This window comes from Dryobates pubescens, chromosome 6 (genome assembly GCF_014839835.1).
Source record: "Dryobates pubescens isolate bDryPub1 chromosome 6, bDryPub1.pri, whole genome shotgun sequence".
NCBI lineage: Eukaryota > Metazoa > Chordata > Aves > Piciformes > Picidae > Dryobates > Dryobates pubescens.
The window spans coordinates 17,907,528-17,923,432 of NC_071617.1; the positions used below are offsets into that span (position 1 = coordinate 17,907,528).

The window sequence follows — 15,905 nt, forward strand, 5'->3', positions numbered from 1 at the left end:
ACAGAGTTTGGAAAGGGCAAATCATATTACACACTGCCTCTTCAGAAAAGCAATGGGAGAAAGTACGGACTGCTGCTGCCACAAGAGCTGGATGGTTCCAAGTTGCAGTAGTTAATTTAAACAAAGTGGTCATGTAAACTGGCATAGAACTGACTGAGGAGGGATACACAGCAATCAGAAAATCAGAAACAGTTGCCAAGCCTTTTCACTTTCAGACATCACTTCAGCAAAAATTGAACAGTGGCCTCGAATTGCACAAGCATCTGTTTCTGAAAACTGCTGAATTCTGTCCCCTGGTCCTCTCAGAAAGGTGGTGGAAAATTTCATATTGTACCAAAACTGAAAGTGTGGCCCCATCCACACCTTGATAACATAAACTGTGCAGTATTAGAGATGAAGGCTGTTTGTTATGTTTATGTTTGCCCATAAAGTAAAGACAATGTAGGAAGAAAGCCAGCAGTTCACGTTTTTGGCACTAAACCCTATGGATTGCAGGGCACTGGACAAAATATGTGACAGCAAAGTTCAAGGGTGCTGGGGAGAGCATGATGTTCACCAGCTGTGCTCACACTGGCTTGCCACAGTGTGCTCGGGAGCTTTGTAAAACAAATGTTACCACATACTGCCTAAGTCTAACCCTAAGGCCATCAGTATTTATTCTGCAAGCATCATGAGATGCTTCATGCTGAGAGGTAGCATTATACATGTATTTATCCCTAGTTTGGGTCACTGGCAAGAGAATAAACAAGGGAATATCCAAGAAAGCCTGACATGCTGTACCTGCACAGAAACACTGCCACAGGAGACAGTTCCTTCCTAAAGCCTTGCCTTGCCTTGTCTTTCCTGAGACTACAGTCCAGGAGTATCAGCTACAGGGCACGAGGAGGAAAGAACCAGCTGTTACTACACCATTTAACCAGCTTGATATTCTCACATCTGGGGGTTCTCAGCTAACACTTGACTATTTTCCCTATTCTATGTATTATTTCATCTTTTCTTCTTCATGTAAGATTGTTTTGGAATTGTCCAGAACCACCTTCACTGCACAAGGAGGCATCAGGACCTCTAAGAAGCCCTCATTTCCACAGATCTTTAAAATCCTGTCTATATGGGAAGCAAGAGCAAGCTGTGAGGAGTGGGGCACCACAAGCAGGAGGTGTTGTTTGGAATGAATTTTGATACAGTACTGCACTTTCATTCCCTTTTCATCCTCCATACTCACAGTATCACAGAATCAGCAAGGTTGGAAGAGACCTGAAAGATCATCAAGTCCAACCTGTCACCACAGACCTCGTGACTAGACCATGGCACCAAGTGCCACAACCAATCCCCTCTTTAACCCCTCCAGGGATGGTGACTCCACTGCTTCCCTGGGCAGCCCACTCACCTCGAGCCTAAACTTTCCCAGGTGCAAGGTGGTTAGATCCAGCCCCCTACAGCTCACAAGGCTCAGGACAAAGCTGAACCACAGCGGGGACTGTACAATGTATGGAGAAGAATTTACAGCTCCAAATTTCTTCTTGTACTTCTAAATTTATACAAAACAAACTGGGAAGAAGCCTCCAAACCACTGAGATATTTCATAAGACTAAACCTACCAGACATTAAGAACTATTAATTACACAGATTAAAAGCCCAAGAAAATGGTCACAATTGTTCAGTTTTGCATGCTCTTCATTTGTCCCAAACAACACAGGAATGATGCTTAAGTCAGGAAGAATGTGTTCAAGTTGCTGCTACTTAGTCATAACTACTTCAGCAATTCGACACATCTGTAAGGAGTCCCTAAAAATATTAAGAGCATCTTGTTCCCTACTGTAATGCTATTCCCTACTTTAGAAAACACGCAGTGCAGAGGGCACTTTAGCAATCCTAAACCACAGCTTTTTAAATGACTGAAAGGAAGAAGGTTGGTGAATCCTTTCAGTCGCCCCAACACCTCAGGAAACAACTCCAGAACCAAAACAGTTACAAAAGAGCTGGGGAAACATGTAATCCTGCTTCTGCTCTGAGTAGCAAAACAGAAGTTACTGGAGGATTACTGTATTTCTTCTAAGCTGAAACAAATAAAAAGACTTATTTACAACCCTGATTTCTACCTATGTCAACAGTGCACAGACATGTAAATGAGGACTCATTTCTCTATATTTTCCCATATACTAAGCACACACATAGACACTCCAAGTGTCAACATATCAAGACAGAGATAATTCAAACACTTGAAAACATCCTCTTCAAGGACTAATTGGCTTTAAAACAATTTAATTTGGCTTTGAAGATGTAACTTTTATTAGCAACCACCAGATGGCAGAAGCAGAGGCTTCTTAGCTCTTCAACAAAAGAAAGCTGTCTTAAAGTGTGCATTAAAAGAAAACAATTGTTAATGTCTACTTTTTCTTTTCCTTTAATAGGTCCTTTTCTCCTTCTTGCCAAGAAGTAAGTTATTTTTGTTGCAATCAAACTAATACAAATTAAATGAAGAAGAAAAAAAATCTCTTCAGAACATGCTTTCTCAATTTTATCAAATGGCATCTCTACTCCATCTCATAGCTCAAGGCTTTTGTGTTATGGATACTGCTAGAACAAGTTTCCTTCTAGGTTTGCACAGCCATAACTCATAGTCACCCATCAAATGTATTCCCTTTGGTATCCTATGCTTCAAACTAAGAAGCTGACACACAGCCACACTGTGTAGATTAATTTCCCCTCAGGATTTGAACTTCTGGTTATCTGGAATTGTGAAAATAAGTGGGCTACAGAAGATGTAACATGATGTGCTGTGTGTTGCAATAAAGCAGCATCTGAAAGGTGGAGGAAAACAGGAAAAAAATAATCTTAATAAACTCAAGTAAAAGCAGCATGTTTCAGAGGAGAAAAAAAAAAAAAAAAAAAAGGAAGATATTTTAGTCCTAAGAACATTTGATTTTTAAAACCAGGTAACCTGGATCAGAGAAAGAGCATTTAAAAAATGCATCTCAGCAGTACATACTTTATAGGAACAGACTCTCTCAACAACTCCCATTTACTAAATTATGAAGTCGAGGTTGTCACTGCATGCTGTGTCACAAAACAAAAATACAGCTACTTCCACAAACAATGCTGCAAGCTCCACCACACAGCCACAGCCACATCAGAAACGCCACCCTTGCTGCATTTCTTTAATACAGCTGTGTCTCCATTATGCTGATTTCTCAATCAAAGAGAAAGCTTTGCTCCTGTATTTGTCTTCTGCAAAGGAAATGCAAAATCACTCCTACACACACATCCATCAGGAATGATTCTCTTTCCTCAGTCCCAGCAGCAGTCCCAGAAACAAACAGGTAAAGCTCCCTCCTACTTCAAGACAGCGTTAGATGCAGTTGCGCAGTTAATTCTGCCTCTTTACATTAGCAAACAAGCTGCTTGCAAAATATGAAAGGCTTTCTTCCCTGCCTCCCCCCCTTTTTAAATGACACCTGCAAATCACTAATCCAGTTGCCGTTTGCTTCCATATGTCAAATTACAATCTTAACTTCTGCAAAGTAACATAATAGTAATGATTAAGCCAATTACATCACAACACAGCTTAAAATGACACACAATGGAAGGATTAAAGCTCACTACCAAATAAGAGAGTCCTGTTCTTGGTGGAGCTCCCCCACTGTGGGAACATAAGTGTCTCTTTTCCTGTTGCACAAAGTTGTGAGCCTTCTGACATGTAGCTGCTGGACTGTCATTAACAAACTTATTTATATTAATGCTGCACTAAGCTGGGATCACTGCACCTCGGCATAAGCTGCGGTAGGCGGGCTCTGCAGCCGTCTCTGCAAACAGAGTTTATGGCGCTCTACACGTCCACAGACAGGTTGAGACATGTGGACGAGGTGATCTCATCCTGATTAACTGAATGAAGCCTGCCTCCTCTACCCTGTATTATTTGGGTCAGGTAGATGCTGACAGTGAAAGCCTTAGGGAAAGGGAGAGAAAGAAAAGGAGAGTAAACCTAGCATAAATATTTTCTAAGTCAACCATCTCACTCTCTAGGTAGGACCAGACACCATTTGTAGCCTGTCTGGATGGAGATGCGTGCTACTGCATTTCACATCATAATTCCAACTGATGCCAGTATTCAGCTCCTACAACAATTAAATGTGGTTTAAATCTTTATATAATAACCAACCTTTCAGACTAAGATTTTTCAGCTCTACCTCAGGGATTAAAATGTTTTAATAGAAATTGAGCATCTAAATCTCTTAGGAAGATTTCAAAAACTCAGTTATTTTTATTTGTTCTTTGCCTTGGTGTTTAAATCAGCATCATCCAAAAAGGTTAAATCTTTATCTTTTACCTTTTATTTCTGCTTTGTGAACCTTATTCTTCTTGTCTTTCTTTCTCCCTCTCCCCTTCCCCCCCCCCCCAACTTTGTATCCCTCCTAATTTTCTCTACCATCTGGGAATACTGGTCCCATCTGCTAAAATGTATCTTCCTGCTCCAGCTAAAATAAACACCAAATAAATTGGTACTGTTAGTATTTCACATGTCATCGTTAGGCTTTAATAAGATTAATGGGACTGAAAGCTTCCAACTTTGCAATACATTCCTCTGTGTTGACTGCAGACTCGGGCTGATACAACTCTTATCTATTTACTCTCACTTTATGTTAGTTTCTTGGCAACTATGGTTTTGAAGAAACTTATAATGTACGCTTACACTTGGCAGAACTTAAATGAATCAGGCATAACTGTGAAGTCTGTCCCAGAACACCTATCAGCTGTTTGTGATCTGCTAGGTGGTCATTTCCTCTCCCTCTCTCCGTACACAACCATCTAAACACTGAAACAGAAGGATCAGTCAAAAGCTGGATTTATTTTTCTGTTCCCCCCCCCCCTTTCAGAAAAAAAAGCATGCACACAAACACAAAAATGCATGTGTAAATTAAACTGGACATCATGTGCACCACCTTCAAAAAAGCTGTTACAGCACACTAACAGCTTCTTCCTTCTGTAAAGATAGCTGCAAAGAAAGCTGAATGGTTGTTTCTACTTTTCAACCAAACAAAAAGCGTGGACACCAATGCTGTCAAATTTGTGCATCTCTATACTCATCGAAAACCAACTTTTATTTAAACTGATTGAAAAACTGCTTGCGTTTCGACGGCCTTCTAAAGAGTACTGGTCTCACATACGCACAGAAGACAACAAAACAAAAACTTTATATTAAAATGGCATTTTTTTCTCTAATAAATGCCTTATAGTCCACCTTCATTTTGGGATGACTGCTTTCTTATTAAAAAGGTGAAGTAGAGGGAACATTTGAAGCACTATTGCTGACATCTCCAATTTGCACGTGTTCTTTGCTTAGGGAGTACAGGTAAGGTTTGGTCCTTCAAGGTATCTGCTCCCTGTGTATTTTGACAATGTGAAACAATAGCTTTTGCTTGAATTTTCTTTTCTAAAGTGAGATTTTGTCCAAATCAATATGCATATCTTGTATCAAAATTATTCTGTAGCTGATTTCTACGCACACATCATTGTCACCAGAGACTCAATTATTCAAGGGGCAAACTACATAGGCTAGATCTTCACCAATGATAACTACAGTGAAGCTAAACAATGTTCTGCCATCTCATTCAGGTTGTTTCCCTGGGAAACAGCCCCATTGGCTGCCAGTATGCATGAGACCAAAATCATGGGAGAATTTAAACCTAACAGATAACATTGTAAGCTCATTCAGCAGCCTGGAAATATCCTTTAAAAACCAAACCAAACCCCACAAAAAATCCAAAGCAACCAACATTATTCTAGCCTCTACAAGCAAAACAGCCTGTCAACAAACCTGAAAGTTAGTGGTGTTTAAGGATTGGTGGAATGGATATAGTTAAGAGTCATCTCCTGCAGCAAATTACGCTAACACTTCTGCATACAGAGGATACATCCTACTATGTTAAGATAGGAATATGATACACCCAAACTCATAAAGATAGCTCCCTCAACAGTCTCCAGTAGACCTGTAGGGAAATACAGGCTAAAAGGTAGTATCAAGGAAAGCATTACACCATGAAAACTCTTAACTGTACATCCTTCTCACCTATCTTGTCTGTTATTTGCCATACCAGTTTATTTTCTAAATTATAAAATTAAAATTACTTTTAATTTCAAAACTGGCATTTATAATTATCGCCTCATTTGTTAAGCTAACACACTAACATCTACTTGTCATTGGGACAAACAATAAAGGAAGCATTTCTTCAGGGAGAGGAGGAATTAAGGTGCTTTCACAGCATGCCTAAACAGACTGGTAAAATAAATTCTGGGATTAAGTAATTTGGAATGATATATTTCCTTTCTTCTTGATTGATAAAAGGTAAATAACATTTCTAGACATACATAGTTCACCATATAATGTAAAACTAGTATTTTAAAAGAGTATTAAAAACTTGTTGGTTCTGAAGTTGTACCTTATAGAAAAGTTGCTTGGGACTGTGGAGGATGATGTTAAAGAGTTGTGACAGTACTGATTTAATTCTGTAAAAACTGATGCTTAGTAACAGAAAATTCTTTAAACTTTGGGTAATAAAAAGGAGTTTCAAAGAGTAAGTCCAAGACTGAAAAAGACCTTCAAAATCTAGCCATGAAAAAAATTGGAAGCCTCCTCCATAGTGCTTCAGTTGCAAGAGCAATTGGCTACAATAATCTTCAGTAATATTTGTGTTTACCCACCTAGTCTGAAGGATTATGGAGATGAGTTCACAAGAGCTGACCCTCCAGGTTTATTAAATATTCAATGAATATTCTGCATGCATGCTGGATATTAAATAAAACCCAGAAAATACTGCAGACTACCATATGTTAAATACTTCAAATAATACTGTAGTAGCTCTGTTTGGTTTTTAATAATTTATTTAAATCACTTTATCACATATCAACATAAAAAGTACAATACAGACACAATGTAAATTCCATTATCATGAATAATTAGGAACTTTGAAAGCTTTTTTTTCTTCATTAATTTTGTTCATTATATTCTATATAAACTTAAAGAACTTAGTTAATCTTGTCTTGATTTTTTTTAATCTTGCTAGTAATAGCACTCTGTTTTCTCACCTGCATGTGGGCCTTAAGCAGTTGGAAACTCTTCACCGTCATGACTTAGCCTATTCTTCCTACAATCTCCTTATTCCCTTTCCCATCCACTCTCTTCCTAGCTAACTAGGTAGAGACTACTCACAACCTGCATTACTTAAAATCATCTGCTATGAATGCTCACTCAAAATCATGGTTGTCACAATAATGGTCTTTGGCCAACAAAACTTGAGCAATAACTAGGATACAGTCCTAGCAGAGCCGGTCTAAAGTGGTCTCTCCAACACGCATACTGTGTACCATACATTGATCTACAATTGAACACAGGGTGATGCAGCTGGTCAATCTACTACTTTCTACTTGAGATGCACTGTGAAGGGACTATGGCTTAGTCAGAAGACTGCAAAGCAGATAGTAACTACAAATTTTGAGCTGCAATTGTATGGAACAAGAACAAATTCAGCGTTTGGACAAGTCCAATCTTAAAAGTGAGCTTCCATGTGGGCTACTGCTCACAAATTTTATACCAAATAACAGGATTAAGACAGCCTGTGTGTCACTCTCAGATTACCTCACAGAGGGAAAATCTTTAAATTGATGGATGTAATTCACAGAAACCTCAATTCTCAGGTTGCTAATTATCATCTCCTGTGGCACCACATCCAACAATTTAAATTGATGGGACCTATGTAATAAAACTGCATCAAACTACACACCTTGTGTCCAAATGTAGCATCCTCGGAGGCCAAGACTTCAACCTGAAATTGTAAGGAGAAAGATAATTTCAAATTTAGCGACCACCAAGAACCTCTCTTTCCTGAGCACAGCACTGCAGTCCTGGCAAATAAAAGATCTGTAAATGAAGACACCAGCCCTGGGAAACCTACACACAAAAGGACACAAACAAGGTTTCTAAACCTAAACCATGCAAAAAATGACATTTGTCAGTGCCCCAAAATTTACTGTAATACAGCTGGAGCATTGTTCTCCATATGGAGCTTTGGCTACACCAAAAAGCTGCCCGAGCACAACTAGAATCATCAGCCATGATAACTCCCTGTAGAGAAAGCCTTAACCCTTCCCTTTCCATTATCTCCTGCACCAGTGCTCCTGCAGCACTGGTCCTCCAGAGCAGAGGACTTGCTTGCAGGTTCGTGTCCTGTCTTGAGCACAGCAAATTCTTTGAAAACTGCAGAATTCAGGGAATAAAGCTTGAGACTAGCTGTCTGCAAGATACAGTGCATGTCTGAAAGCTTGAAGAAAGTAAATGCTAGATCATCTCGTAGTGCTCCAAATCAAACTCCTTGATGGCTGTTATATACCACACATCTCCAAGAATTGATACCCACTCATCTGGGACAAGGGGAAACAAAATGCAAAAAAGCAGGCATGCTGATTTTTCATTAAACTCCTTAAAACTACTTCACACTTCAGCACCTTTCACCTGAGTATCTCAGTGCTTTTATGAATCCTAATTAATTAAGCTTCCCAATATACCAGTGAAGTAGGAAATGTCACCATCCCACTATACAGACAAAAGTGTGAGACAGAAAGAGGTTAAGTAATTTCTTACTAGTTAGGTACCAAGCCAGGGACACACTCAGGAAAAGAATCCCAGATTTCTACTCCCAGGCTCATGGTTTAACAACTAGGAAATTCTCTATTTCTCTGATTTACACCCTATTTTAAATGCCTACCACCACATTATAATTTATACAACTAGTATAACTATAACTAATGCATCTAATCTCCAGTTTAACTTAAGAAGAGTAGAGGATTTAAAGCAAATCAAGATGGAAAAAATTAATGTCAAGTTTCAGCCTGAAGCACGTTATAATACCAGAGTTATAAACCCCTTGAACAAGAGGGTTTGTAATGGAAAGGCTGATAAACTAACAATGATGGCAGCACTTAAATATATTTATGTCATGATCTAGCAACATATGGTATCTCTTCATCTCTAAATTAAAAGGGGTGGGGGGAAAAGGGGGAAAGGGGATAAAGCATTTATAGGAACTATGAACCAAAAAGGAAAATTAACCTGGCCACCCAATTGTGTGACCTGTCCAACTGATTAAGAATGGCAGTAAGAGGCTGCAAAATAGCATCTCAATCAATAGGAGGAAGGGGGGGGAAATCAAGTAAATAAAATCAATCTGAAATGATATGTATTAGCTACTTATATTAAGCTTCTAATCCTTTAGGCACTTTATAAATATTAAACAATCAGTCCTGGTGAGACTGATAAATATCCATAATATCTTTTACAGATGAAGAAACAGACAGAGGGTTAAGTGACTTGCCCAGGGCCAAAAAGAGAATAATCAGACACTGGATTGGAAATAACAGCATGACTGCCTGTCGCAATACACTGCCTTGCTCAGGTACTCAAGTGGCTTCTGAAAAAAAGTCATTTCACAATCAGAAGTAGTATGGTTAGGGTTAACATGGTACTCATTTAAACTGTGAATGCCATCATAACTAGAGAGACCCAAAACTTGAACAATCTTGTTCAAAACTCATTCAGTGTTCTTCATCCAGTATTGTGCCAGTCACATACCCTTGATGCTATCACCAGACCCACTGATGCTTATAACTCTGCTACTCTGTTGTGGAGATTCATTAGGAAAACTGAAGCCTTCTGTGTGTCACTACATTTCTCTCTGACTCCCTCCTCAAATCCAGCAGGGCTGCTGACACCCTGAACGCCCCAGTACACCCTACTTCTCTTGCCCTGATGGTCTCTTCCTCCTCCTTTGTTTACCAAGAGGTCCCAATTGGGCTGGTGGCCCCACTGAGCCTGCCCAGACCTATCTGCCCTCTGCCTTGCATGCCTTCACTGCCTTGCAGGAGAACCATGGGTGGCACCAAACTCCTTCGTCTGCAGAGAAGCCATCTCACCATGTGAAGACCTTTGCTGTAGAGTACAGTGGTACTGTCAACAAATAGGTCAACATTTAAGTTCTGGCTCACTCAGGGCCAAGAGAATGCTCGCAGCTGCTACCGTTTCAAAACAAATTAATTACCATGGCACAGCAACCAGCACATACACAAAATTCAATCCTCTTTCTTTTCACCAAGAAACTGAGAAGAGGAACAACCTGTGACATGAAAGAACAGAAGTTTAAGCCCATGTAACATAGTCTTATGTCTCTTACATATAGAAATGTTTCCTGTCATGCTTAGAAGTCACAGAGACAATAAAATAGCTAGAGCACAGCTACTGGTATAGATAATAATTGTAATGAAAATTGTTATTGAACTGGTATGGTAATGTCAATTCTGTTTTTCCAAGAATGATCACATCTTCTGTATTCTTTGTGATTAATATGCTTACCAGTGCACTAGTGTGTTTGTCCACTCATTTTGGTTTTCACCTCTGTACAGAAGACAGTTAAGATCAGTAAGAGGTAAGTAACTGCTGACAACGGAAGATATGCAATATTGGGATAATGTGAGGTTTTCCTTCAGGCCAAGTTTAAAAAGCAACTAACCACCACCACCAACAACAAAAAGGCCAAACCACATTACAACCTTGGCTGGGAGGACCCCCCTCTAGTGCAAATGAAAGCATACTTCAATCAGCACCCAGATCACCCAAGCTAAAAGGAACATTCCCTTAAGAATCAGGCAAGCACCGTCTCTCTTAGTAATCTTCAAAATACATCACTTTCATTCTGATGGACAAAAAAAATGAACACAGGGTTCATTAGTGCTTCAAGGTAATCAGACATTAATCAAGAACCTATTGTACACTTACTTGCAGTTATTATTTCCCATTTCAGTTATTTTAGTTCTCTGTTCTGACTGTATGTACATAAATACATTAGCTTGGGCAGGGTGAGGTTTTCTTATTCTTTTACGGTGAAAAACTCACTGCATCATTACACAAAGCAGACTGAGTCCTTAAATGAAGCACTGTTGACTTTATGTATATGTATCAGATATGGTAGTTTTCCCTTAGGCACTGCTCCAAATCTTTGCTTCAGTCCACTTTCCACTTCTCACAGTGCAGCACTATAACAGAATTGGCCTGTTTGTCCCACGGTTTATTTCTATGCAAAAGCAACCTTTAATCATTGTTCATCGGTGGCTTTTTCTGGCTTATCCGAAGAATCAAAACAGCCTTTTTGCTTCTAAGAAACAAACCCAAACCACACTATTACATCTTGCAATTTCAGGCTAGAAGGCTATCGTAAGCAGTGAGGGGGTAAATGATGGAGTAGCATTCTAGAGAGTGTGCATGTTAATCACACACTCTGGATCAATCACAAGACACAATCAGCTGGCAGAAACCACTCCTGCCCGAGTAATTCACTCCTCCTAGAGTCTGCTCCCTGCTGCTGCCCCAGGCTGAGGCACTTCAGAAACCAGGAACTGGTCAGAGTGCAACCTCTCTGGGGCTGGCCAAGATGGTGCCAAAAATCCCTGCAGGTCCTCCCCAACATACGACAAGATGAACTTCCCACCTCCCTACACAACCAAGGCCACTACTGCCTATGAAGTATTCTATAATTTAATAGTAGAATAGAATAGCATTTAGTATCTTTATTTTACAAGATGGAAGAATTCATAAACATGCTCACACCAGCCTGGAGGATCCCTGAGGAGTAGTATGTGGAGTACCCTGAAACAAGTTGGGGAGTAGCCCTGAGTCTTCTTTCGGCTAGAAATAATGAGACATAGTGTTTTTGTTTTGCATGTCAATAAAGGACTTGTACAACTCCAGCAAACAATATTGCATCACAACCAAGAGACGTGCAGTAAATCATGCACAGTCATTTTGTCTCCCTGTGACAGAGAAAAGGAGTTGAAACACAGATCAGAACCTCAAGAAGCAATGCTGAACAATAACTTTTTAGAACAGAGTTGTACAACTTAGTGATCAGACGATATAAGGAATTATTATAATTTGGTCTTTTCCAAAGCCACACTTGGCACTGATTTGGTCCTCAGCTCAATTCAGCTCCTTCTTCTCCCATCAAGACTTTGTTTGAGATAGGATTAGGTGGAACTGAGCAAAAGTCACAGAAGTGGAATCTGTTAACAGGAAAAATTACAGCTATGCTTAATACCCAGACTGTTATGCAAACAATAGAATATGAAGTAGCACACAACGACAAACTAAGTAACTCACAAAAGCCATGGGTCACAGAATGCCCTCTCCATCTTTTTTGGGGGAATCTGAAAATACGGACTAGTATTTACTTCTGATGCATACCGATTCCCTTATCACATCCTGTTAACAGTAATGCCGAAAAGGAACATTGATCTACATTTAACTACCCAGGCAAAAAAATCCCAATACATCAGACACTTAATGCTGCTCTCAGCCTTGGGTCGGTGCTCCTCAGAGTTCATCTAATGGAGTCACTGTACTTGCAGCTGGCAGGTGAAGGGGTTACAGCTACTCTGGCAAGGAATGCAGTGGACTGGATCAGCTCTGATCAAGACAAAATATTCTGCACATGCACTTGTAGTTTCTGTGGGTCACACACAAGAATTTGCCCAGCTGGCTGCAAATTTTATAGGCTTTCTATTGTCATTTGTTTGACATTATTATTTCAGGAAAATTATAGCACAAGGCTTTTCTGATATCTTGAGGGGTTTTGCCAACTGCCTGCTTGCCATAAAGGCATGCCTCTGGCAGTTTAAAATATGTTCAAAACAAAATAAATGTGTATGTTAATACTCCCATTTTGCAATACTTTTGTCTTCCCTGTTCAGGAGAGATCAATCAGATCAGAAAGGACTCTCTTGCCCATGATAACAAAATCTGTAAACAACGAGGAAATAGAGGTGCTCTCTTCTGAATTACTGTCAAATTGTCTTGCCATTGGGGTGCACTTCTTCCTCAACTGCGGCAATCACACTGCCCAGTTCATATCCAAACTATTTGCTCTTGTACTCACATTTGGTCTCTGACCTAGACAGGACTTCAGGGCAGGTAGGAGGAGGCTCTGTAGTCTCAAAAACTTATAGATGAGACTCATTAGTCTAGATGCAGAGCAATGCAAACATAACTCCAACTTCTACATACCAATCTTGCTCAGCTGTTTATGGAAAATAACCTGCATAGAGTGAATCATGGAGGATGCTGTAGTGCTTGGTGTAGATAGACCCTCATAATCCTTTTCTAGTTCAAATTCTCATCTTTTAAAGGTTTTCCCATCAGCCTACCCACCTACACACCACAAGTTCTGAACTCGACTGTTTCCAACAAAGGTGACAAAAAGTTAATCCAGTTTTCATTTTTCAAAGTCCATAGAAACTTTACGTCAAAGATGAATATAGCTGTAGCCATTCCTATCTTTATGAAATACAGCCTAACTAGCTGTAATAATCTCCTCCTTTTGCCTTCCTTTTGAAGGAATTTAGGATTCAACAATTGTAGATGTCCTTCTCACTGGAGCAGGGACAAACCTACATGACCCACAATAGTTTCTGGCAATTCTTCAAGGGTGGACTGAGGGCATACACAGCTTCTAATGCATGTAAAACTGTAGGAATAAACTTTGGTAACTGCAACGACCCTTTCTTCCCTTTTTCTCTGCTACCTGCCAGCAGTTTTGTTTATTTTCAATGGTAATCATGCACATACTTCAGGCTTGGTTTCAGGTTTGCAGCAGCTGAGGACTAAGCATGTTCCCTCAGCAATCCTTGAACAAATACATGAATGACACACCTTTGTTATCACCCCGAATCTAAGCCTGAAATAAAGGCATGATAGTCACATAGAATAAATCTCGTGAATTAAGGATAGATCAGCTGAGATATCCTCACTTTCTATACAAGTCTGTTGAGACTACTTACTCAAGGCCTTCTGGTTAAGTAAATGCCAGCTCCTTACAGTCTGACCTGTGTAAAAATTGCATACAATGTGACTGACTTCAGGGCAATTATTCATTAAATAGGGCATCTACTTTTTTCTTAGAATTTCCCCTTAATTATTTCGCTTGTTCTTTCTGGTATCAGTCATTTATCTATCAGATCACTGTGTTTAGCAATAACAAAGATCACTGGTCTAATTTTTGAAGCCACAACTCTGAGCTCAAAAGATACAAATTAAGTAACAAAATGATCTCTTTTAAAATGATAGAATAACTTTGTGTGCTACTTTGTTTCAAAAGGTTTGAAAATATGCTTAAAGAAGCGATGCTCCAGATCAAATTGCTTATTAATTCTCCTCATTCTCCTTATTAGCATGTACAGAAAACACAATGGCTCAAGGACGCAGCTCTCTGAGGCAGCTCTGTACTTGGTCAGCCAGTGTTCAAGATAAAAGACAATGATGCCTTATGTTCTTAAAAGCTGTTTAGTGGAACAAATCTGTCCTGCTCATATTTTTATTTTTTTTCTTAAATGCCAATGCTGATTTACAGCAACAACAAAAAACATTCACATCTTCAACACTGTGCCCAAAACGCTTTCTTGGAAGTGCTACTGAATAACCTGCTGGTTCAGTCTTTGCGAATATTTTGCACAATCCTGGGAACAAGGCCAATCCCTAAGAAGCAAAAAAATTATATTCTAGATATTAGCTAACTAAAAGCAACAATCATCAGACTTATGAGATACAATACTTAGAATTAAATATATTAGAAGCAAATCAGAAGAAAATAGTTGTGTGCTATGGGGCAATTCCTATAACAACAAAAAGACAGAAAGGTAAAAACATATTTAAGTCTGCACCAGGAAATAATTATTACAAATCCCAAATAAACTGACATTTGTGATTGTGTACATGCGTGCTTGGTGCAGGCTCTCTGTAGGGGAACCTATGAGACCTGAAGGGAGGCTGTAGCCGGGGGCAGTTGGTCTCCTCTCCCGGGCAACCAGCACCAGAAAAAGAGGACAAAGTCTCAAGCTGCACCAGGGGAGGTTTAGGCTGGAGGTTAGGCAGAAGTTCTTCATAGAAAGAGGGATTGGCCATTGGAATGGGCTGCCCAGGGTGGTGGTGGAGTCACCATCACTGGAGGTGTTTAGCAAGAGACTGGATGGTACTCTTGGTGCTATGGTTTAGTTGATTATCTAGATAGTGTTGGATGATAGGTTGGACTTGATCTCAAAGGTCTTTTCCAACCTGGTCTGGTCTATTCTATTCTATTCTATTCTGGTACCATATAAAGAGCTGATCAGCAGCAAATTCATGACACTAACACATTCATCTGCTCTTGTAATTTGAAGATTAAACAGGTAAAATATGGATACACACATACATGTTTTCCCTCTGTAAACATATACTCATAGTTAAAACCTTTTGTAATTTTCAGTCACACTGTTTTTCAAATATATATATATGCAAGGATGTGTAACACAATTAGTTTTTTCAGACTGTAACACTGCATCAAACAGAGTAGCTACACAGAAAATTAGCATTTGTTATTTATCTGTTTGACAATGTAGAGATAAAAATGATTCTTGTACTTAGACTGAATTCTCAGAGCAGTCATCATAGAATCATAGAATGGTTTGGGTTAGAAGGGACTTTAAAGATCATCTGGTTCCAACCCACCTGCCATGACCAGGGACACTTTCCAGTTGCTGTTTAATTTCCCTCAAGAAAAGAGTAGTGGATATAATAAAAGCAAATTTCCAACCTTTCAGCCTCACGCATTATAATATATGGGAAATCCCCCAAAACTGTTATTATACCATGTAACATCAGCACAGCAATTACTGCCATCAGTAAGCCTTTTATTTAGGTAATGTGTCTGCACCTTTTCTAATCCATTTTTATTGCTTACTCTCTTGTTCTAACACCAGGATTTCATTTTAATTCCCCACTTCCAAAATGGGGAATCATAAAAGCTTGTCTGCCAAAATTCACCACATACAGTCTC

General features: G+C 39.4%; 1 protein-coding gene across 7 annotated transcripts in view; it reads right to left on the reverse strand.

The window, feature by feature from the left end:
* The window catches only part of ARID1B (AT-rich interaction domain 1B), a 333,914-nt gene that overhangs the window by 135,711 nt on the left and 182,298 nt on the right, over positions 1-15,905 (reverse strand). For 4 of the 7 annotated variants that reach the window (XM_054162695.1, XM_054162692.1, XM_054162696.1 and 1 more), the window contains exon 5: positions 7,779-7,820. The exons of the other annotated variants lie outside the window; for them this stretch is intronic. In XM_054162695.1, the coding sequence (XP_054018670.1) occupies positions 7,779-7,820 (42 nt within the window). The remainder of the gene's footprint in view (positions 1-7,778; positions 7,821-15,905) is intronic. 7 annotated transcript variants of the gene reach the window in all.